Below are 22,950 nucleotides of genomic sequence, written 5' to 3'. Positions count from 1 at the left end.
ATGAGGGTTGATAGTGGGCGATTAGAGGGCCAAATGAGGGGTACCGGTGAGGGATTAGAAAAGAAATTTGAGGAGTTAGACAACGGGATAAAAGAAGTAAAGAATGGGTTAACGGGGGTAGAAAACAGAATGGCCGCTCAAGAGAATCAGATAGAGGGAGTGAAACATGGGTTAACGGGGGTAGAAAACAGAATGGCCGCTCAAGAGAATCAAATAGAGGGAGTGAAAAATGGGTTAGAGGGGTTAGAAAACAGTATGGAAGGCAAATTGAGGGACATGAGGGACCAAGCGGAAAGGGAAGTTAAACAAATGGAGCAGCAGATAGAGGGGGTCAGAATGGGGGTAGAAACCAAACTGGATGCTCACAGGGAGGAAATGGAGCAGATGAGGGTGGCATCTGGGCAGGAGATGCAAGTGATGGGAGAGGAGATCAGAAGAGGAGTGAGTGAGGAGGTCGGAGGAGTGCGCGAGGAGGTGAGGCACTGTAAGGAGCGCATGGAGAAGGAGGTGAGAAAGGGGACTGTAAAGTTACAGGGGGGCATAGAGGTCCTGACGCAGGAGGTGGAACAGCTGACGGAGGGACAAAAAGGACTAACGGAGCAGGTTCAAAGGAACACTGCAGTATTAGGAGGTTTAAAAGCGACACAAAACGACATAAAAAACGACTTAATAGCGACAAAGAGGGAATGTCAGATAGTACGTGAGGGACTGACAACGAGGTTGGACGAGGTGATAGAGGTAATGGAGACGAAGGACCGGCAGGTGAGGACGCACATGGAAACGGTCAAGGTAGCCTTGGAGGACGAGCTTGAGGAGACGTACCGGGGAATAAAAGAGGTGAGGCACAAATTAGAAGAAGTGGAAGAAGGGGTGAGCGAAATTAAGAAGCGACGGAGAGAGGATAAGAAAGAGATAAAGGAGGAAGTAAAAGAATTGGTCCAAAGTCTGTGTTCGGATCGTGATGATGTGCTCATTAACCGGATGAGGGATTCGCAGGTGATGGAGGAGAAGCGAAGAGAAAGAGAACCCGGTGTAAGTGGTGACCAATATGGTCGTGCGTATGATGCGCCAGGTGATTTAATAAGCTTGGGGGTCGAGAGAGACCCGGGTGTTCGTGAGAGGCCGTTGGTGAAGTGTGCGACAGGTCTGGTGTGCGAAAAAGGAGGTGTGCGAGAAAGTCCGACTCTGGGGTGTGTGAGGAAAAAGTGTCTGCCAAGGAGTGAGGGTGCTGGCGAGAGTGAGTCGGTCGTAGCGTGTGTGCGAGGGAGCACATGGAAGCGCGGTGTGGTGAGTGTTGCAGAGGGTGTGACGGGAGAGTGTGCGCAAGAGTGTGCGCGAGAAAGGTGTGTGACGGACAGGTGCATGAGGAAAGAGTGCGCTGTCAGAAGTAAGGAAGAGTGTCCACCTGTGGTGAGTGTTACAGAGGGTGTAACTGGAGAGTGTGCGCGAGAAAGGTGTGTGACAGACAGGTGCATGGGGAAAGAGTGCGCTGTCAAGAGTAAGGGTGAGTGCGCTGTCAGGAATGGAGGTGAAAGTAGTGAGAATGACATGGAGCGTGAGTTAGTTGTGACAGGGGAGCGAGGATGTACACCTGGGATGGAAGGATGCACACCTGGAATGGTAGAGCGTGAGTGGGAATGCACGCTGGAGTTGGTGGTGAGGCACGTGGTTGGGTGTGCGAATGAGAGCACACCTGTGATTGTCACAGAGGAGGTGACCGAGGAGGGGGTGCGAAGCGGTGTATTGGTGAGGTGTGCGAGCAACGAATGTGTGCCAAAGTGTTCGGTGGTCAGGTGTGTGACCAAGGCTGTGAGTGGAATGGGTGTACCTGGGTGTGTAAGGAAAGGTACGAGGAGCATGGGCACGGCTGGATGTGTGAGCAAGGAACGGGCTGCGGGGTGTAAGCATGCAGGTGAAGCATCGACGTTAGACGGGGTAGAGTTTAGAACGACTTATAGCCGAATCGGGCCCTCGGTGCGTGCTGGGCCTCGCTTTGAACGGCCGCGTCCGTGCTCCACTAGGCGGAGCGGGCAGCTCGATAGGAAGGGTCGTCATGGCGACCACTTTCTATTGAGACGTGCCGGCAGGTCGAGATCGGGACATTGGATGGCTCCACGCCGAAGTGGTGCGTGGGATCTCGGCCCGGGTAAGCCCCCGTCCCTGCCCCGAATGCGGGACGTATCCAGCCGCTGGCACAAAACGACCCGCATTCATTGCTCGGCTGTACGAAGCCGGGCTGTAGATGTGAATTGGCGCACCGAGAGGATGTAATAAGTAGACGGGTAATGGTGATAGTGATAGTAGTGATTTGATACAAAATTTAGAAAAGTGAATAGAATTGGCAGTAAATAGAAAATTTTTGAATTGTTGGATTTGGACGAGCGAAATTGGTAGTGAGAGACCCCCGATGTGGTGGGATGGCAAATCCACCATCCCTCACAGAAAGCGGGGGGGGGCAAAGGAGCAATAGCTTATGGGGTGTATGGCAGTGAAAGCTAGCCCGGGTGGGTTAGGATATTGTGTGTAGGGATCTAGAGAAGATGACCTTAGGTAACGTTAAGGTTAGTTAGTGACTGATACCTGTAGTGGGGACGCAGGTAGTTTAGTGTGGATGATAATGACGAGGGAGCGCAATAGTTTAAAGGGACGACTGGGAAGCGCAAGTTTCAGAAGGGAGTAGTTAGCTGAGATGATGCCGTGTGTGTGAGAATTGAACAGGTGTGATTGCACAGGTGTGCAACTGGACAGGTGTGTGGAGCAGTGTGTGAGTAGTGAGTGTTGTAGATCAGCGCGAATGCGCTTGGGGATAGAAGGGTGCAGGTGGCACCAGGTGTGAGAGCACAGGTGTGCAAGTACAGGTGTGTGGAGAGAGTTGGAGTGAGTGGTACGGAGTGGTGTGCATGGTGCGAAGGTGTGGATGGGGGAAGAGTGGACCCCTTTCACGAGTACCCGGGGCGGGTAGTGTAAGTGTTAGGTAGAGGGTATAGGTAAATTGTGGTTGGATATTGGCATTTGTGGTGCGGTTGCAGAATGGTATTGTGAATGGGTGCATTAGTGTTGTGGAAATGGCTGGGCGTGTAGCCTGTTAGTGTGTGTAGTTGGTTGGGCACTCCACCACTGTGAGGATGTCGGCCAGGTGAGGCCGCAGGTGGGCTCTGGGAGCCGGTAGAGTTGTGGATGGGGCCCGAGGATCCGGAGGATGGACCCGGGTAGCCCAGTGCCAGAGAGGGCACCGAGTGGGGAGAGTGCCAGAGGGCCTTCCCCAGGTAGTTAGGTTAGGGTAAGGAGCAGGTAAGCTCGGAGGCAACCGCAGTGGTGGAGGTGTGCAGGTGGGTAGACCCACTGGGAGAGGTACACGCCACAGCCCAGAAATTGTGCGAGGGCACCGGGAGATGAATCGGGGGAGTGCGACCCCAAATTGAAAAGCACCACAGTTTGGCCAATGGGAATTGGTTTTTAGAACCCATAGGTAAGAGGGCCAATGGTTTGGCCGGAGAAAGACCCCGGGTAGTGTAAAGTTGTTAAAGTCATTTAGGAAATAGTTAGGATTGAAGAACCTGTCGCACCATACGCAGCCACTTACCTGTGGTGATGATGATGACTCCACACCTGTGTTTTCTTTGTTTTGTTGCAGGAAATGAGATTGCTGTGAGGATTTGTGAGACGCATCACGACGTGGATGAGACATTGGGGTGATTCCATCTCTCCCTCCCTAGGAGGGACTGATGATGAATTGGTAATGGCAAATTTTGATGTTGAGTTGAAAATGGCAAATTTTGATGAGAGTTGAAAATGGCAAATTTGATTGGTTAGGAGGGAGAGAAGACGAAATTGGTTTATGGGAGGAACGGGGAAGACAGTAGGGATGTTTGTTGATTTGTAAAGTAGATGTTTATGGGTAGTGTTGTGTTGTGTGGATACAGTAAGGGGTAAGGGAGGGGCCATGTAGGTTACCTGGTGGGGGGGGGGCGTACGATAGGAACTTACCTGTCTCACCTGGTTCCCATGTGCCCCCAGTGTGCATCACCTTACATTGCGTGCACTTTTGCGCCCTTACCGCCTTACTCACTTGTTTCTTCTTTTGTCTCCCACCTCCGAGGATCTGGCTTTGGGGTAGAGAGAGAGGAGAGAGAGGTGCTGGCTACGCAGTTGTGGGCCTGCACTTTCGCTGTTCGCTGCCTGGATCGGTACACCATATGGACCGCAATGTTTGTGGCCACCCACAATGGACCGCAGTTCGTTTGCGGCCAAGCACCACCCGTTGATGGACCTATGGGTCAACGTGGCACCTATGCCATAAAGGTGAACCACTGTTAATTAACACCACTGAAGGCCACACGAAGAGCAAGAGACACCTGCAGGGTTAGGGGTTGTCGAATTTATTTTTATTCCAATGAACAATGGTGACTGCACCGATTGGTGGTGGGGTGGTGCTTTTGATGCTGGGATGGGGTGCTCTGCACGTTATTAAAGGCCGTCGGCCACAGAGCACTCGTGGGTTGGTGTATCGATGCTGGCAAGCGTGCTCTCTCTATGCATAACATCTGCATGTGTTCCTCCAAAAACAGGTCCTGGATCGTAGTGTAAATATCAGCGTAGTCTTGTGTAAATAATGCTCCCTACCGGCTGTATGTTTAGTTTGAGAATTCTTTCCGGATTCGGTTATCCTGTGGGTGTGTTTCTGTGAGGAGAAGGGTGCAACGTCGCAGGGGGACATATTTACTCATTTGTGAATATCTGTAAAACTGTCGCACTCAGGGTAGAGTTAATAGTAGAGGGAACTACATTGCGTGCCACACTAAAGTAGGTAAAGATTTATCGGGTCGGGACGCCCCGAGGGTAGAGAAGGGTGCAATGTTGCGAATATGGAATTTGGCCTCCATATCCGCTTGTAAATATTCCCCTATTTTCTCCAATACTCCCCAACTTTCCCCAATCCCCCATTCCCTAGTCCCATTGCATGTAAATAACAATCAGTAGAGCCGACCTTCCCCTTATTCCCCCATTAAATGTCGTGCCCAGGTCCACCGCACCACACGTAGACAACTTTCGGACATCTTCCTAGTTATTCTTAGTCTATGTCAGTTAAGGCCTCGTCTCCATTAATCATGACTCTTCGTTGCACCAGAATGTGATTATATGGCATCAGTAGTGAGTTTAGGACCTTTCCCATACCTCCTCCCATCTTCTTCCCCGTCTACAACAACAGAGGGGCACGGCGCTGCGCGGGGGGAAGTGTGCGTCCTCCCACCGGCTCGGTTCGCCGCCATCGACAATGCGCTCCAGACGATGCGCTCCAGACCATGCGCTCCACGGGGTTACCACGAAGGGGCTCCTTGTCAGCTCCTCGTCAAGGGCGGAGCCTGGTAAACCCCCCGCACGCACCCAATGAGAAGCAACGTGCCGATTCCATGAGGCGGAGCTGGCGAGCCGAGGGCGTGTCACTCCCCGCCGGATATACGCGGCCACGCGCCGGATGTGACGGGAGATGCGCCCCCAGCTGGAGAAAGAAGGACCTGCGAGCGCTGAAACAGATGCGCCTGAGTTTGGAGAGGCCTGAGAAAGACCCGCCTGAGAAAGAACGTCACCTCTGAGCGCTGCGACGAGACCTCCCCGCATCTCTGGACCGAACCGTGTCGATCCTGCCCTGAGCCCAGGAGAACCTGGAGCCATCGACAACCGCTTTCCTGCCATCAACCCCTGTGTGAGTCAGCCTTGTCCCGTTTGCCTGTCGTCTGTTGGGGAATAATATAAGATTGTGTCTAAGTGCTTGTCTTTCTATGTTGTACCTCTCGTCCCTGTAATCTGACCTTCCGCAAGAATATAATCTCCTCCGGAGGTCTTGAGAACCGTATCCCTGGTGTCTGTCATTATAATTCAGCCGTGTGTCTTCTTTTTCCTTATTGAGCCAGCGTGGCGCGGCTTCGTCAACGTTCGAGTACAATCGGGTAATTTGTGCGGACACGACGGCCATTCCGCTCGGCCCACCTTAACATCAAAGTCGTGTCTGTAACAATATACTGAAACGCAAAAGAAACTTACCACCTTTGAAACCTTTAAATATCAACAATAACTCTGCGTGTAGTAAATGTGTGAACTTATTTGTGGACAATAGTGTCCTCACTGTCAGACAAAACGGTCACGGATGGTCACTTGAACCTTCAATGGTCACTTCATAGCACAGCTGTTGAACAGCCGTTTTGACTGTCAGTGATTAGCCAAGGGGTACGGGATGATTTTAATGAGCTGCACGTGATGTCTTGATATTGGCTTTAAAAAGGCCAGTGCAAAATGGGCATTTTGACCGAAAAATTTGACCATTTTGACCAACTTCAAAAAGACCGAAAACGCAAAAGAAACTTACCACCTTTGAAACCTTTAAATATCAACAATAACACTGCGTGTAGTAAATGTGTGAACTTATTTGTGGACAATAGTGTCCTCACTGTCAGACAAAATGGTCACGGATGGTCACTTGAACCTTCAATGGTCACTTCATAGCACAGCTGTTGAACAGCCGTTTTGACTGTCAGTGATTAGCCAAGGGGTACGGGATGATTTTAATGAGCTGCACGTGATGTCTTGATATTGGCTTTTAAAAGGCCAGTGCAAAATGGGCATTTCAATCGACATGCCACGATTGTCAAGGGATAAACGGCAGCGTGCCCTGGGCATGCTGCAAGGCGGACTGAGCTACCGTGAGGTGGCACGTCGCCTTGGCTGTTCACACCAGACGATATCGGCCCTGGTGGACAGAGACACCCTTCACAACTCTGCAGATGACAGACCTCGATCAGGGAGGCCAAGAGTCACCACTGCAAGGCAGGACAGGCAGATGGTCCGAAGTCACCTGCGGGATCGATTCTGTCCAGCATCCCGCACTGCGGCAGAAACTCTGGGGCATGCAAACCACGGATCTCCAATGATACTGCACGAAGACGACTGCATGACTATGGTCTGACTGCCAGAAGACCATGCAGAGGCCCCGTGATGATGGCTGCCCATCGCCGCAACTGACAGAGATGGTGCCAGCAGCATCAGCGGTGGACCTTGGCGCAGTGGAACGAGGTCGCTTTCAGCGATGAGTCAAGGTTCTGTGTGGACAGTCCTGATGGGCGTGAGCGTGTCTGGAGAAGAACTGGCGAGCGATATGCCGATTGTTGCGTGCGTCAAGCCAACAGGTGGGGTGGCCCAAGTGTGATGGTGTGGGCCGCCATATCAGGCCGGTACAGGACGCCACTGGTGGTTGTGGATGGGAATCTTAACACCCAGCGGTATGTGGATAACATCCTGCAACCTCATCTGCTGCCATTCCTGCTAGACCACCCAGAACTGAGAACCTTTCAGCATGACAACGCTCGTCCCCATGCTGCTCGCTTTACCACTGCATTTCTCCAAGGCGAGAACATCAACACCATGCAGTGGCCTGCGTTCTCCCCTGACCTGAATCCCATAGAGCACCTGTGGGATGAGCTTGGGAGACGCGTAGTTGGCAGGGCCAGGACATGGGCAGAGCTGCTTCAGACATTGAGGACTGAGTGGGACAGAATCCAGCAGCAATCCATCCAAAGACTGGTAGGCAGTATACGCCGACGATGCACTGCCTGTATCCAAAACAATGGTGGCCACACATGCTATTGAAAGGGGACTGACATTGCACCCTGTGCTGTTCTGTACTGTAGAACAAACTGATGAGATGGTGTATCTTGGTCAAAAACTTGACGTCATCAATAAAATGCCAATGTTTCAATTAGCAATTGTTTGTTTGTTTTATTTTGAACTGTTACAATTTTATTACATTTCAAACAAGTGATAAGTTTCTTTTGCGTTTTCAGTCTTTTTGAAGTTGGTCAAAATGGTCAAATTTTTTGGTCAAAATGCCCATTTTGCACTGGCCTTTTTAAAGCCAATATCAAGACATCACGTGCAGCTCATTAAAATCATCCCGTACCCCTTGGCTAATCACTGACAGTCAAAACGGCTGTTCAACAGCTGTGCTATGAAGTGACCATTGAAGGTTCAAGTGACCATCCATGACCGTTTTGTCTGACAGTGAGGACACTATTGTCCACAAATAAGTTCACACATTTACTACACGCAGTGTTATTGTTGATATTTAAAGGTTTCAAAGGTGGTAAGTTTATTTTGCGTTTCAGTATATATATATATATACACACACACACACACACCTATATATATTCCAAGTGAGGTACCTGTGCGACGCATGGGAGGAAGGCCATAATCTGAAAAGGAAAGTTTGCACCAATAAATTCCACATTCCTGTGCTACCTTCAGTCGAACGTCAGGCATTGACAGACGGTTCATGAAGTACTTGGGCGAAACACTTGATGCAGCTGAATGTTTTGACAGTTGACACGTGGTCAATGGGGAAACTGCAAATGGTGAATCTGTGAATGTCACGGGTGGAAACCCTCTCATGATTTCCTCATTCTGCTTTCCTCATTTTTTCCCCTCATTCTGCTGCAAATTCCATTTACCATGATTATCACATTCTTTCATGTTATTGGTCTTTGTAAACCAACCGGATAGTTTGGTCTCAGTAATCAAAGGGAAATTCAGTCTTGTTTGATTACAAATACAAGTTTTTATTGCTTTGTTCTAACATTATGCAGTTTGTGTTTTATGTGATCAATTTATGGGACAAATCTACTGTATGGCGGACATGTCTGCTGTGTGGCGGACACATCTGCCAAATTGTGCAAATCTGTGCAAAGCCAAGATTTTCTTTCACAATAAAAAAGAAAACTTTCAAAAGCATTATTAGCTATCTCTCCGTCTCTTCGACTTGTGTTGGCTGTTCAGGTACCTGGAGACAAGCAATGGAATATTTTTTCTTTCATGGTTAGTTGGCCAGAAGACACACACCCCTACCTATTCCTTCAGACATTCAGCAGTGGCACAGGACTGTTTGTACATCACGGTAATTAAGCAGGAGCAACAAGGTAGTTGGATAAAAGCTGAGCTGCTTAGTCTCTAGTTTGATCCTCTGGTAGTGTTTTGTGAAGCTTGCTGTTGAGGTGGTCATCCCAGAAAGACACCGGTAGTGGAATTTATTTTAAAATATCTGTGTGGCGTCTCTGCACGATTATCGTCTTTGATTATATATATATATATATATACTTTTGCGTTCACCTTCCCATTTTGTAGAATCAAGGCAATAGAAAGTGTCAACAAGGATGACGACACACAGTGGCTTATCTACTGGGTCGTGTATGGCTTCTTCTGTGTAACCGAGTTCTTCTCCGATATCTTCCTTGACTGGTTCCCATTGTACTACTTCAGCAAGGTAAGAAATCCTTCACAATTTAAAAGAGAAATTGCTAGTCATGGGTGATAAAACACAAATTGTTAACTGATACTTTTAATCAGCCTGTGTTCCTCATGGATACAGGTAAGTGACTTTAAATGAAAAAAAAACAACCACATTTTAGGCCTCGCCATGTTTGGAGCTAAAGCATTTGTTAAAATGTTAATGTTGGGATGTGTATCGGCCCCGGACACTGCGAATCCTGCCTTATTATTGTTATCCTTTTGTCCGGGTGATTCATTGGCCGAACACGTACGTGTGCATGCAGTGCGTGTTCCTGGTGTGGTGCATGGCTCCGGTGCAATGGAACGGATCACAAAAACTTTACAACGGCTTCATCAGGCCAATCTTCCTCCGCCATGAAAGCAAGCTCGACAACATGGTCGACAAAATGGGGAATCGTGCACGTGAATTCAAGGACACCTTCGGCAAGGAAGGTGTGGACTCGTCCTTCTCCGCACATGCCATCTATCATTAACCCACTGCTGTCAGGGTGGCGTCACCCAGGACAACCACGGCCTCTCGCTCTGCTTTTAACATCAAACCTTCCCCATTTATGTTAAATGGCCCCATTTTACAATACGTTCTCCAATCAGGTATACAATCAGTTGTAAAGGTCAGAACAGAGTGAAGCCATACATGCTTCGATGCAGAATGTTAATTAACTTGATTGGACTTCCACTTCCGGTTCCTCGAGCGAGGAAGCTACTTCGATCTCTCCACGGCATCGAAGTTTAAGTATTTTCCCATTCGTGTCTTTGTCAAATTTCCACTCGTTATTTTATTGTGTCAAATCCCTGGTGTTGGGCTAGCGGCTAGGGTGCCGGCTTAGGATCCTGGGTTCGAATCCCGGTCGATCGCTGAATTAACGCCAGGGGGGTTGACTCAGCCTGTCATCCTTCCAAGGTCGGCTAATTGAGTACCAGTTCACTGGTAATTCCCTGTTTGTCGTTAAAGGCGGCAAAAAGGGTTGGCGTCAGGAAGGGCATCCGGCCGTAAAACATTGCTTCAAAAAGGGGACCAAAAAACAACAACAACCACGGTTCCCGAAAAAGGCCAACCCCCGCTTGCGGGGAAAAATGGCCTCTATAGGTGGTTTTTTAATTTTATTGTGTATGTGTTACTGTGTGTTTCTAGTTGGTTTTTGGTTTGTAATTTGTGCATACTTGTGTGTATAATTAATCGTTTTCTGTTCGCACCACGTGCGCGGCCTGGTAACTTGAGGCTTCCCTCCCCCCATCAGTGTTTTGTGAATTTAAGTTCTTTCCTTCGCTGTATTGCTTATTTCTTAGATTTTCTCTTCTCCCCCTAACTTCCCCGAACATCTACCCTTTGTCTAACGTTTTAAATACGACAAAAAAAAAAAAAACCTCCTTCTCTCCTCGCGGGCCCCCACGTGTGCTGTTGCCTCGCCCTGCCCCCTTTATCTTTTCTTCCACCTCTTCCTTCCATCTCCAGCCGATACTCGCCTTTCCAATTCTAGTTTCCTCCATACTCATTCAACCCTTTCTCCTTTCTCTGATCCACGCCCTCACTTCAGGGACTTTTCCCAGATTGTTTTTCATGGTTTTGTTTAAATCTTTTAAACTTTCCCCTGCAGTGTTTTGTTCAGTGGTTTATTACAACACGCTGTTTTTCTTCCTATTTAAAAGGTTTTTTCAATTTCCTGATCAAATCATCCCACTTCAAAAAAAAAAAATTAAATCTCTTACAGTCCTTCCTTTCTACATTCTCTAAACTCACCTGCATTCCACCCCTCCTCTATCGTTTTCAAACAAATCTCTGACTTGAAAATCACAATAAACCCAGCTCGTAATAAATGTTCGTTTTTCATCAATCATCCACTTTCTAAATTCCCCCTTCCCCCCCTCACCCCTCACCCCTCACCCTCTAAACTCCCCCATCACACCTCCCCTCCTAAACTCCCTCCTCACATTTCTCCTCCCTTTTAATTCTCCTCCCCCTCACCCCTCTCCTAAACTCCCTCTCGCCCCTCCCCTCCTAAACTCCCCCCTCACCCCTCCCCTCTAAATCTCCCGCCTTGCCCCTCCCCTCTAAATCTTCCCCTTGCCCCTCCCCTCTAAATCTTCCCCTTGCCCCTCCCCTCTAAATCTTCCCCTTGCCCCTCCCCTTCAAAACTCCCTCCTTGCCCCTCCCCTTCAAAACTCCCCCCTCGCACCTCCCATTCAAAACTCCCCCCTTGCCCCTCCCCTTCAAAACTCCCCCCTTGCCCCTCCCCTTTAAAACTCCCTCCTCACCCCTCCCCTTCAAAACTCTTCCCTTACCCCCCCCCCCCCCCCCCCCCACTATCTTTCTCCAATTCTCCCCCCTCCTCCTCAAAGCTGCCTCCTCCCCACTTCCTCTCCCTTCCATCTCATACCTGCACCGCCTCCAACCTTCTACTTTGCTCTGATCCTCCTCAAACAACACCTCACTGTGCCTCATCCCATCACCATCAAACCTTTTGTCCTCTTCATCCTTCCCTTTCTCCTAACTCTTCTGCAATCTCTGACACAGTGTCTACAGCTCTCCCTACCTCCCCCTCTCACCCCTCATCTTACCCTACGTATCCCTACCTCCCCCTCTCACCCCTCATCTTACCCTACCCCTCCCCTGTCCTGTACCCGGTGCTCCCCCTCCCTCTTCCTTAACGGTATGGACCTCAAACATCCGGGGCCTTCGCTCAAACCTGATTGATCTCTCCATGCAGGTTGCTTCTGACAAACCAGACGTAATCTACTTAACAGAAACTTTCCTCCTACAAGATGTCTCTGATTCCTTAATTTCTCCTCCTGGTTACCTCCTCCTGGTCCTTAACAGGTATGATAGACCTGAGCCTCGTCCTGGTGGTGGGGTTGCTATCTTTATCAAAAACTCTCTTCCTCACTCTCCTTGCACTGCCCTCTCTCCACCTCACCCCCAGAAGTACCTCTGGCTATGGCTTCCTCTCTGCTCCCACATTTTTTTCATATGTGTTCTGTACCATCCTCCAAACAGTGATGACTCCATTTACATCTCCGTGTCTGACAACATGGACCAACTTCTATCCACTCATCCCAACTCTCTCTTCCTCATATGTGGCGACTTCAACTGTCAGCTGGCTGGGTGTGGATACCTCTCTCACCAGCCATGGCACCTCAGCAAAGGACTTCTGTGACTCATTGGGACTGACACAATCTGTCAATTTCCCGACCCGGATCTCAGTCAATGGAGTATCTTCTCTTCTAGACTTGGTTATGACTAACTTCCCTGCAAATGTCTGCTGCTCTTCTGCTCCAATCGGTTATTCTGATCATGTGCTTGTTAAAGTGGATATCTCTCTGGCCATTCTCAGACAGCCTCCTCAGCTCCGACGAGTGGCATTTCACTCAGGCTGACTGGCTTGGGCTTCAAGCAGCCATCAATCATCTGGACTGGTCTCCTATCTCTTCTGCCTCTGACATCAACTCTTCCTGGGAATTCTTCCAAAGTAAACTGCTCTCTCTCATGCACAGATTTATCCCATCTGGTCTTCAGTTGTCGTACCCTTCCTCCCGTCCATGGTGCACTGAAGCTTGTGGTGAAGCAGTTGCCATGAAACAACTTGCCTTCACCTCATGGAAGGCTAATCCAACTGAAGGCAATCTCAGTTCCTTTCACAAAGCTCAGAACAAGTGTGTGTCTACCCTCAGGAGTGCCAGGAAACAATATCTATCTACTCTCAAGACTGAACTCTCAAATCTGTCTCCCTCCTCCAAATCGTGGTGGCATCTAGTCAAATCTGTTTCTGGTGTTTTTTTTTGTTTTTTTATTTTGTATACAAGATCGAGGCTCGTGAAAGAGCTAACATTAATCACACAAAAAGACAAACCGACACACAAAACACAAAAAACAAGGGGAGCGGTAGACAAGATGGGGAGAGAGGGGGAAGGACACAAAAGAGAGGGGGAAGGACACAAACACAACATTTGAGAGCAGGGACATCGGGAGGACTTGGGGGGAAGTGGGAGAGGATTAAAACATATGAACACTGCAAGGACTCTGGGGTGAATTACCGGGGGTAGAAAAGATCAAGGTTTTCGATGGGGGAAGATAAGAGATGGTGGTGAACAGCTGTTTTAAAGACCTGGAGGGAGGAGTGGGATTGAAGGGAGTGGGGGAGTTTGTTCCAGAGGCGGGAGAAAAGGGGAATGAAAGAGTGAAGGTGAGCAGAGAGCCTAGACTTTTCCCCCTCATCCCCTCCCCTCCCTTACCTCAAATGGCTACACAGTTGACACCGCAAGTGAAAAAGCCGACTGCCTCAACTCTGTGTTTGCCTCAAAATCTTGTGTACCAAACCCGTCTCTCTCTGTACCCACCGTACCCAGCTGCTCCTGGACTCTATGTCCTTATCTCCTGACAAGGTGGAAAAGTTTTTGACAAACCTCGACTCTGAATCTGCAACTGGATCAGACGGCATCAGCCCACGGGTCCTAAAATCCTGCTCTGCCGCTCTATCACACCCTCTCTCTGTTCTCTTCACCCTTTCTTTTGCTCAAGGTCATCTGCCATCTGCTTGGCAATCAGCAAACATTACCGCTTTACACAAAAAAGGTGCAAAAACAGATCCTTGTACCGATAGACCAATCAGCCTGCTCCCAATAATCAGCAAGGTCATGGGATAAATCATCGCTTCTGACATCAAATCCTTCCTCTTCTCCAATGGCTTGATCTCGGATCATCAATTTGGATTCAGACCAGGTCATTCTACTCTGGACATGCTGCTTCTGCTGTCTCAATAATGGATGGAGGTCCTTAATGCCAAACAGGAAATCGGAGCTGTCTCCCTTGACGTATCACATGCCTTCGATACGGTCTGGCACCCCGCTCTGCTCACCAAACTCTCCTCCTATGGTATCAATTGAAATCTCCACGCATGGTTTGCGGACTTATTCTCTGGTCGTAGTGAACGTGTGGCCCTGAATGGGTTTCTCTCATCTCCCCTTCCTGTTCAGGCTGGAGTTCCCAAAGGCAGTATTCTGGGCCCTGTGCTTTTTCTGGTCTTCATCAATGACCACTCCGACTCTCTGGAAAATCCTCTCCCCCTTCCCATGCCTCCTCCCCCCAAACCCTCTCCCTCCCACAGATCTCCCGATGTCCCTGTTCTCTACTGTTGTACACTTGTGTGCTTCCCTCTCTCTCCCTAACCTTCTACTGCACAATATTTGATTAGTGTGTATTAATGTTCAAATTGTCCATTATTATTGTTTTCAAGCTGCTGAAATGTCAATGTTTTACCTTTTCAATAGTCATTGTCAGTTGACACTATGACCGTGTTTCAGCCAAGAAAGCTGCTGCCAACTACGTCACGAAGTCGGACAAGGATTCATAAGCGACACTCACGTAGCTGCCCATGCGGTCGTGGCTCCAAGCAAAGCGACGCTCTCGCCTGCTTCCGGGGGCTGTTGGTGACGTCGTGGCACGTGACCCTCGACTTGGCTTGGCTGAGATTGTGCATGTTTGGTCAACACCATTCCCTGGCTATCCTCGGTAGAACGCTGGTAATTAAATAGCCCTTATCGCGTCACTTGTATAGTGTGGTGACGCAGCTAAATCCTCCAACCAGGAAGTTTCATGTTTTATGCATCTTTTGTGGAGTCGGTGATTTCTTCAAGGCATTTATTGCTTCCGAGCACTTGTTTATGGGGCTTTGCTATCTAAAGTTTTTGTTTGGTAGTTATTCCGAGGACGCTCGATTTTTGACTGGAATGCCAATTTGCTTGTTGCCGTTAGCTTAGGCGGCCTGTTGCGTGCAATGTATGATCGTTTTCATATTTGCTGATTTTCATGTTTACTTAAATAGCTCCATCTATCGAGAACTGGAGTTTTCCAACATTGAAAAGGCACTTCTTCAGGCGTTAATTCGTTTTGCTTGGTCCATTTTGGGGATAATATTCACGTCACAGTACTACACGCACCGTTGGCATTCTACAATAATCATTGTGAAACTTCACATAGTTTGCAAAGCTTTAGATAGTTTAAGGGCCGTACACGGCGCTTCGGTATGGTGAATTCCTATTGGATGTAAACGCATCATTTATTTTAAGGTTCATTTGTGTTGGAAACTCTGATGTGATTTGTCATACATGAAACCCTGCATACTTGGTTAACCAGATTGTAACATTGTTTTGTTTGGAAGGTCAGTTGTGAATTTATTTTTCTTTAAAATTGTCTATTTATGCATATCATGGAGAATTTACCAGATCAATAGGCCTTCAGTGTCCGAGAAATCATGGAGCCGCTTAGCTAGCACGTACTCCAAATACATGAGTCGAGTGTTGTGTGACGGTGCGTGTGTGTGTGTGACGGTGCGTGTGCGCGTGCTTGTTCTTGTACCTCATAGAAATGGGATTTATAAAAGCTTTTTATTTTATCTTTTATTTGGATTGTAGCAGCTTTGAGGTTTGCTTGAGGTTTTCAGTTCAGCAATGCTGTTGGGTAGCCTGATGGTGTTAGCAGCAAAGATGTGGTCATAGTCTTAAGAATAATACCTTAAATTGGCATCCCACGTCCCTACCTGCAATCTTTTCTACCTCCATTAGCCCTACCCAAGCCATCCCTCTTACTTGCAGGTTCTCTCTCATTCTCTCCCTCTCTCGCACACTCTCTCCCCTCCCCCTCTCTCACACACACTCTCTCTCCCCTCCCCCTCTCTCGCACACTCTCTCTCCTCTCCCTCTTTCGCACACTCTCTCTCTCCTCCCCCTCTCTCGCACACTCTCTCCCCTCCCCCTCTCTCGCACACACTCTCTCTCCCCTCCCCCTCTCTCGCACACACTCTCTCTCCCCCTCCCCCTCTCTCGAACACACTCTCTCTTCCCTCCCCCTCTCTCGCACACACTCTCTCTTCCCTCCCCCTCTCTCGCACACTCTCTCTCTCTCTCTCGCTCCCCTCCCCCTCTCTCGCACACACTCTCTCTTCCCTCCCCCTCTCTCGCACACTCTCTCTCTCTCTCTCGCTCTCCTCTCCCTCTCTCGCACACTCTCTATCTCCTCCCCCTCTCTCGCACACTCTCTCTCTCTCCTCCCCCTCTCTCGCAGACTCTCTCTCTCCTCCCCCTGTCTCGCACACTCTCTCTCTCTCTCCCCTCCCCCTCTCTTGCACACTATCTCTCTCTCTCTCTCTCCTCTCCCTCTCTCACACACTCCCTCTCTCTCTCCTCCCCCTCTCTCTCCTCCCCCTCTCTCGCACACTCCTTCTCTCTCTCCTCCCCCTCTCTCCTCTTCATTCCCTTGCTTGTTGCTCCACTGTTAATATGTTGCATTTCTTACTTCCATCTCTTCACTTTTCCATTAGCCTAGATTTCGAATTTTTGGTTTTGCACTTTGTTTCATTCTAAATAACGTTTAAAATCCTTCTGTTGGTTTCCTTTTTCAAGTGATATATCTTTTCCTCTTCTCCCTCACCACTCCCCCCCCCCCCCTCCCCAATCTTGGCATAGTTAGGCTTTAAGGCCGTATTTAGATGGAAGTACTGGCAAAACCATGAAACGTAAACCCAATTAAAATTATTATTAAACTATGTTACTGGTTTATGGCAAAGTATCAAAAAGTGATCTCTGTTCTCTTGGATGCAAATGTATGTGGACCTGTTTCTGTACATGTACTGACTTTTTTTTAACCAGCTTTATGGCTTCTTTACTTATGAGTATGTTTAGATTTTCTCTTTATGGGAAGTGGAATAAAAAGGCAAAACATTCAACTGAGATTTTCTGCTCTTTTAAGGGATACATTTTGTGGATATTAGAATATTCTGTATGCCTGGTAGGTAAATACCGTTTTAGATCTCCTCAAGCAAAATATGAAAATTCAATTTACAGCGAATCCAACCAGGTGGTTACCGAGCCAGAGCAAAATTCAAGAGTTCCAAACGTATTGGACATTTTCTAATAATGACCGCATTGTGGTCACAACCTGTGACAAAATCCGGTAACAGGCAGATTGGGAAACACGCATTTTAAAGCACTCTTAAAAGATGAACACGTTTAACAAACACACATTTAATGTGCTATTAAAATATTAACTCAACACCTCTCATCCATATCAGCCTCCTCCACGGTTATTCCAGAACGAGCTGATTTGTCACACGATCAGATCAACGTTTGTTTTACCCCAATATGGGGCCGTTCAAAAAAAATACGTAACGCTACTTTTTTTGGGAGTCACTTACCATGCATGCATGCTGATGCGCTTGATTTAACTTTACTGAACATTTTTATTCGACATTGATTAGATTTTTTTTGGGGGGTCCCTCGTGTGAGTAACACTCGACCCAGACCCAAAACAAAGACAATGGGAATAGATGCAACAAACCCAGGCGGTATATGGGTGGGGTCCGGCGGCTGTCCGACCAATGGTTGCACATTTCAAAAATCGACCCTCAACAAGAACAACAACAGCAACACAACAAGCACACAGAGCTCTTGTAAATTTGGTAATAAGTTGGTGTACCAGACTCTGTGACGTAACGGTTAGATAAAAGGTTCTGTGTGTGGCAGGTCGGGGGTTCAAACCCCGGCCGAGTCATACCAAAGACTTAAAAGATGGTAAGTGCTGCTTCCATGCTTTTGATGCTCAGTATTTGAAAGGATAGAGAACTGACAAACCGCTCCCAGAAGGCAATGGAAAACCACCCAGTACAACCCTGGCCAAGAAACCTATTCAGCAGCAACAACGTTCTGTAAAGAGTATGGTCTATCAAAATAAAAATAAAAATAAATAAGTTAGTGATTCATACAGCAGTCTCTCCGAGGAAAATAAATGAATGACACACAACCTTACAAGTGTTGTTTACAGTTAGGAAACCATGTTTTCAGAACTTTCAAACAAAATTAATCATAGCTTCCTCCATGACTTGACTTGACTAAACGCTTTCACCGATTATCACACATGACACTTCCTGGTCTGTATTTCTCTTTTTGTTTTTTTACTGCTTCCTGTAATTATCATTTGAAGTCGTTAAAATTTTGAACCAAACACCAACATTGGATTTCCCAGATATCTGAGAGGCAGAAATCTAATTGATAAGGAACAGTTTTTTATGTTGTCCAAAATGAACAATACCAGGTTGAATTTGCAAAAGATTAAAACAACATGTATATTTTTATTTTAAGAGAAACACCTGCTCTCTTGGGGGGTGGTGGGAGAGGGTGGTGGGGGAGGTGGGGTGAAAGTAGAAGTGTCACTCTCACACCCCTCTCTCCCCCCTGCCTTCCCTCCTCTCCCCTGTGTGTGCGATCCTCTCCCCTGTGTGTGCGATCCTCTCCCCCCCTGTGTGTGCAATCCTCTCCCCCCCTGTGTGTGCAATCCTCTCCCCTGTGTGTGCGATCCTCTCCCCTGTGTGTGCGATCCTCTCCCCCCCTGTGTGTGCAATCCTCCAATGTATATTCTCTGTCTCTCTGTCTGTCTGTCTGTCTGGCTGGGGTTTCAAAATACAATTGCCACCATTGCCTCATCGGCCTCTGGTGTACATAAACCACGGCAAGTTGGCAGTGTTGTGGTTAAGTGAGTGTATGTGTAGATATTTGGAGAGATTAGTGTTTCCTGAAAGAACAAGGTAAGTGGCATGTTTGTGGGGTCTCGGGTTATAGTTTTATGAATGTTTAAAAATTTTGTATGGTTTAGAGCCTCAACGATGCATTGGCCATGATGCTTTCACAAATAAAAGGGTCTAAATTAATTTTTCCAAGCAAATGATGCATTTCATTACATGCTTGACATTAAAGACTTCGAGACTGAAAACTGAAGTTAGGGATTGAACTGTAGTCTAATTATATTGTTTCACGTTGCTGGGGTATATACAATGCCTTCAGAAAGTATTCACACCCCTTGATTTTTTTCCACATTTTCTTACAGCCTGAATTTAAAATGGATTAAATTGCCAATTTTGATTAAGATAAACCAAAAGATTTGCCAATCACAAAATCACAATTTTTTTTTTGTCACTGATCCACGTGACCCCTTCATTTCAAAGTGGAATTTTTTTTTTTTTTTTTTTTTTTTTTACAAAATCATTAAAAATGAAAAGCTGAAATGTCGAGTCAATAAGTATTCGACCCCTTCACTATGACACTCAAAATTGAGCTCAGGTGCATCCAATTTCCTTTGATCATCCTTGAGATCTCACCTTGTGGCCAACACAGTTGATTGGGCATGATTTAGAAATAAACGCACCTTTCTATATAAGGTCCCACAATTATCAGAGCAGAAACTCTACCATGACGTCCAAGGAATTGTCCATAGACCAGATATATAATTGTGAGGAGACATATATCTGAGGAAGGTTATAAATCAATCTATATATAATGGAGCAAGTGTTTGTATGTATGTGTATTTTTTGGATTGGTTGGACAGCTGACCTGACTCCACCCACAAATGTAACCTGAAATACTTAACCTAAAGTACCCAGAGGACCCAAAACACCCTGAAGACCCAAAACACTCCGAGGACCCAAAATAACCCATGGACCCAAAAGACCCTGAGGACTCAAAGGACCCAGAGGAACTAAAAGACCCAATGGACCCCAAAGATCATGAAGACCTAAAAGACCCCAAAGACTGAAAATATTCCAAAGACCCTTAACAACTCCGAAGACCCAAGATAACCAAAAGACCCTGAAGACCCAAGAGAACCAAAAGACCCTGAAGAACCAAGAGAACCAAAAGACCCTGAAGACCCAAGAAAATCAAAAGACCCTGAAGACCCAAGAGAACCAAAAGACCCAAGAGAACCAAAAGACACTGAAGACCCAAAATACCCTGAAGACCCAAAATATCCCAAAGATCCTTAAAGACCCAAAAAAAAATTTTTTTAAGACCCCAAAGACAAAAAAATCCCAAAGACTGAAAAGACCCCAAAAACCAAAAAGACCCCCAAACCCGAAAAGACCCCAAAGACTATAACGACCCCGAAGACCCAAAAGGGTTTCCAAACGCAATTTCTTTGTCTGAAAAACCATTGACAATTATTAATCATGGTCTGATTTGAAGGGAATTTTTTTATTTGCAAATCACAAAGTGCTGAAAAAAAAACCAGACTGTCGATTTTTGAGATTGCCAGTGACGTCACATTGTGAACTCTTGGATTCCGATAATGCTTGGGATGATAAAGGGGGGGGGGGGGGGGCGTGTGGGGTTGCCGTGGGGTATTGTTAGCTAGGGTGATGTTTGATGTTTTTTCTTGAAAATTGAGATGCCTCAAAAACCAAGGACACTTAAGTTGAACAGAAATCAGCAAGACCAATATTATCAAAGGAAATCGGCAAAAAATCCAAGTCAAAGTAGTTGTGTCAGCAGGAAATATCCGATGGCAGAAACAATTTTTGCACGCTCGGAACAAGATCGCCAGTAGGACGGGTACTCTGCTAGTTTATAGAATGATGAACGTTCCCAAGCGCCTAATGAGCTCCATCATTAGGAAATGCAAAGAATATGAAACTACGCAGACTCTACCTACAGCTGGCCATCTGACCAAACTGGAACCGGACAAGGACCTTGGTCAGGGAGGTGACAAGAACCCAATGACCACTCTGACAGAACAACAGAGTTCCTTGGCTGAGATGGGAGAATTTGCCAGAAGGACAACAGTCTCTGCAGCGCTTCACAAATATAGGCTTCATGGGACAGTGCCAGACGGAAGCCACTCCTGAGAAAAAGGCACATGACAGCACACCTGGAGTTTACAAAAACGCACATGAAAGACGAAGAGAATTAAGCAAAATATTCTGTGGTCTGATGAGACGAAAATTAAACTCTGGCCTGAATTCAAAGCGCTACGTCTGATGGAAACAGAGCACAGCTCATCACCGATCTAACATCATCCATACCATGAATCAATGTTGAAGCATGGTGGTGGCAGCATCATGCTATTGGGATGCTTTTCAGTGGCAGGGACTGGGAGACTTGTAAGGATAGAGGGAACAATGAATGGAGCCAAATACTGGCAAATCTTTGAAGAGATTCTGCTTCAGAATGTAAAAGACCTTGGACTGCGGCGAAGATTTACGTTCCAACAGGACAATGACCTTAAACATACAGCTAAAGCAACCTTGGAATGGCTTCAGAACAAGAACGGGAAAGTCCTTGAGTGGCCCAGCCAAAGCCTAGACTTGAATCCCATTGAGGATCTGTGGAAAGATTGAAGATTTCTGTCCACTGACGCTCCCCACCAACTCGACAGAGCTTGATCAAGTCTGGTAGGAAGAATGGGAGAAATTCCCAAAATCCAGATGGACAAAACTGTAGTCACTGCCAAAGGCGCTTCTACAAAGTATTGACTTGGTGTTGAATACTTATATATATTAGAAATTTTTGTATATCATTTTAAATTATTTTATAAAGATTTTGAAACAAAAACAAAATCCACTTCGACATTTTGGGGTATTATGTGTGGATCAGTGACAAAAAAATCTCAATTTATCCTCCTTTTCCTCTCCCCTCTCTCCCCCTCCCAAGGGAGAAGGGGAGGTGGAGATTTTAGAATCTGACACTATTCTATACTTCTATCAATGTAATAACATACTTGTTTATCCATCCGTTTGTGTGTATTAATTCCTTTCAAGACATCATCTGGCCGCCATGTTGGTTTTATACCAGGCTAAGACTCCTTACATAACCTCCCATTTTAAGCTCTTTCAAACCAGTGCAAGATTGCAAGGCTACCTTTTTCTTTTTTTCCTTTTGTCCTGGTATTTTACCACAGGCTTCCGCTAGTACAACTATATACAGTTCTGACAACGCGAGGAGAAAAAGAACCACAAACCAGTTTTCTGAATCTTATCACATGTAGAGATTATTCCACATTCCCTCACTTAATACAACTATGTAAGGTTGGTGTCCCTTATTACCCTGCTCTTGCGAAGTGAAAAGCGGGGTTAAGCAATCGGGTGCGTACGTGTGCCATGTGCCATCCATGTCTGCATTTTAAAAATTCATTTTCTCGGCAACCGTTGGTCCGATTGACATTAAATTTTACAGTAGGAGTGCCTCTGCCTGTGTATTTTTTGCTAATTATGACGTCATAGGTCACGTGGTATGGCCGCCATCTTGGAAAAACGTTACACCTCTATATCTCCCAAACTGCTTATAATTGGAAAAAATTTCAACATGGCTCATTGTCAAGTACACCCCATGGGGAATAAGATATGTTGATGATGATGTCATAGGTGCCTCCATTATGACGTCATAATTCGACAAGTACAACGCTTGATCTGATCAGTATGAAAAAGAAAAAATCCTCTGCAACTGTTAGTCCCATGAACACGGAATTTTCAGAATATGAGCAGTTCCTCCTGTAGAATTGTTCTGATAATTATGACGTCATAGGTCACGTGGTACATGCGCCATCTTGGAAAAATCGAAAAATGTTGCACCTCTACATCTCCGAAACCGCTCCATGGAAAAAATTGAAACATGGCTCATTGTCAAGTACTCCCATTGGGGAATAAGATGTTACTGATGATGTCATCTGTGCCTTTGTTATGACGTCATAATTCGACAGGGACAACGTTTAGCCTGATCTGTTTGAAATTTATTGAGCGTAATCTATGCATCAATTATATTAGAGAACATAAACTTATGATGTAATTGTTCACGTGGTCTGGCGGC

The 22,950-nt window shown here is 46.7% G+C and overlaps 1 protein-coding gene across 1 annotated transcript in view; it reads left to right on the top strand.

Annotated features, from left to right (window-relative positions):
• The window catches only part of LOC137432272 (receptor expression-enhancing protein 5), a 43,933-nt gene extending 26,885 nt beyond the window's left edge, over window positions 1-17,048 (top strand). Inside the window, exons 3-5 of the mRNA XM_068124067.2 lie at window positions 9,169-9,307; window positions 9,597-9,765; window positions 14,629-17,048. Of these exons, the coding sequence (XP_067980168.1) occupies window positions 9,169-9,307; window positions 9,597-9,765; window positions 14,629-14,678 (358 nt within the window). The 3' untranslated portion in view covers window positions 14,679-17,048. The remainder of the gene's footprint in view (window positions 1-9,168; window positions 9,308-9,596; window positions 9,766-14,628) is intronic.
• The last annotated feature ends 5,902 nt before the right edge of the window (window positions 17,049-22,950 follow it).

Source organism: Myxine glutinosa, chromosome 8, assembly GCF_964187855.1.
Source record: "Myxine glutinosa chromosome 8, kmMyxGlut1.1, whole genome shotgun sequence".
Classification (NCBI taxonomy): Eukaryota; Metazoa; Chordata; class Myxini; order Myxiniformes; family Myxinidae; genus Myxine; species Myxine glutinosa.
This window is presented reverse-complemented; position numbering and strand designations above follow the sequence as displayed.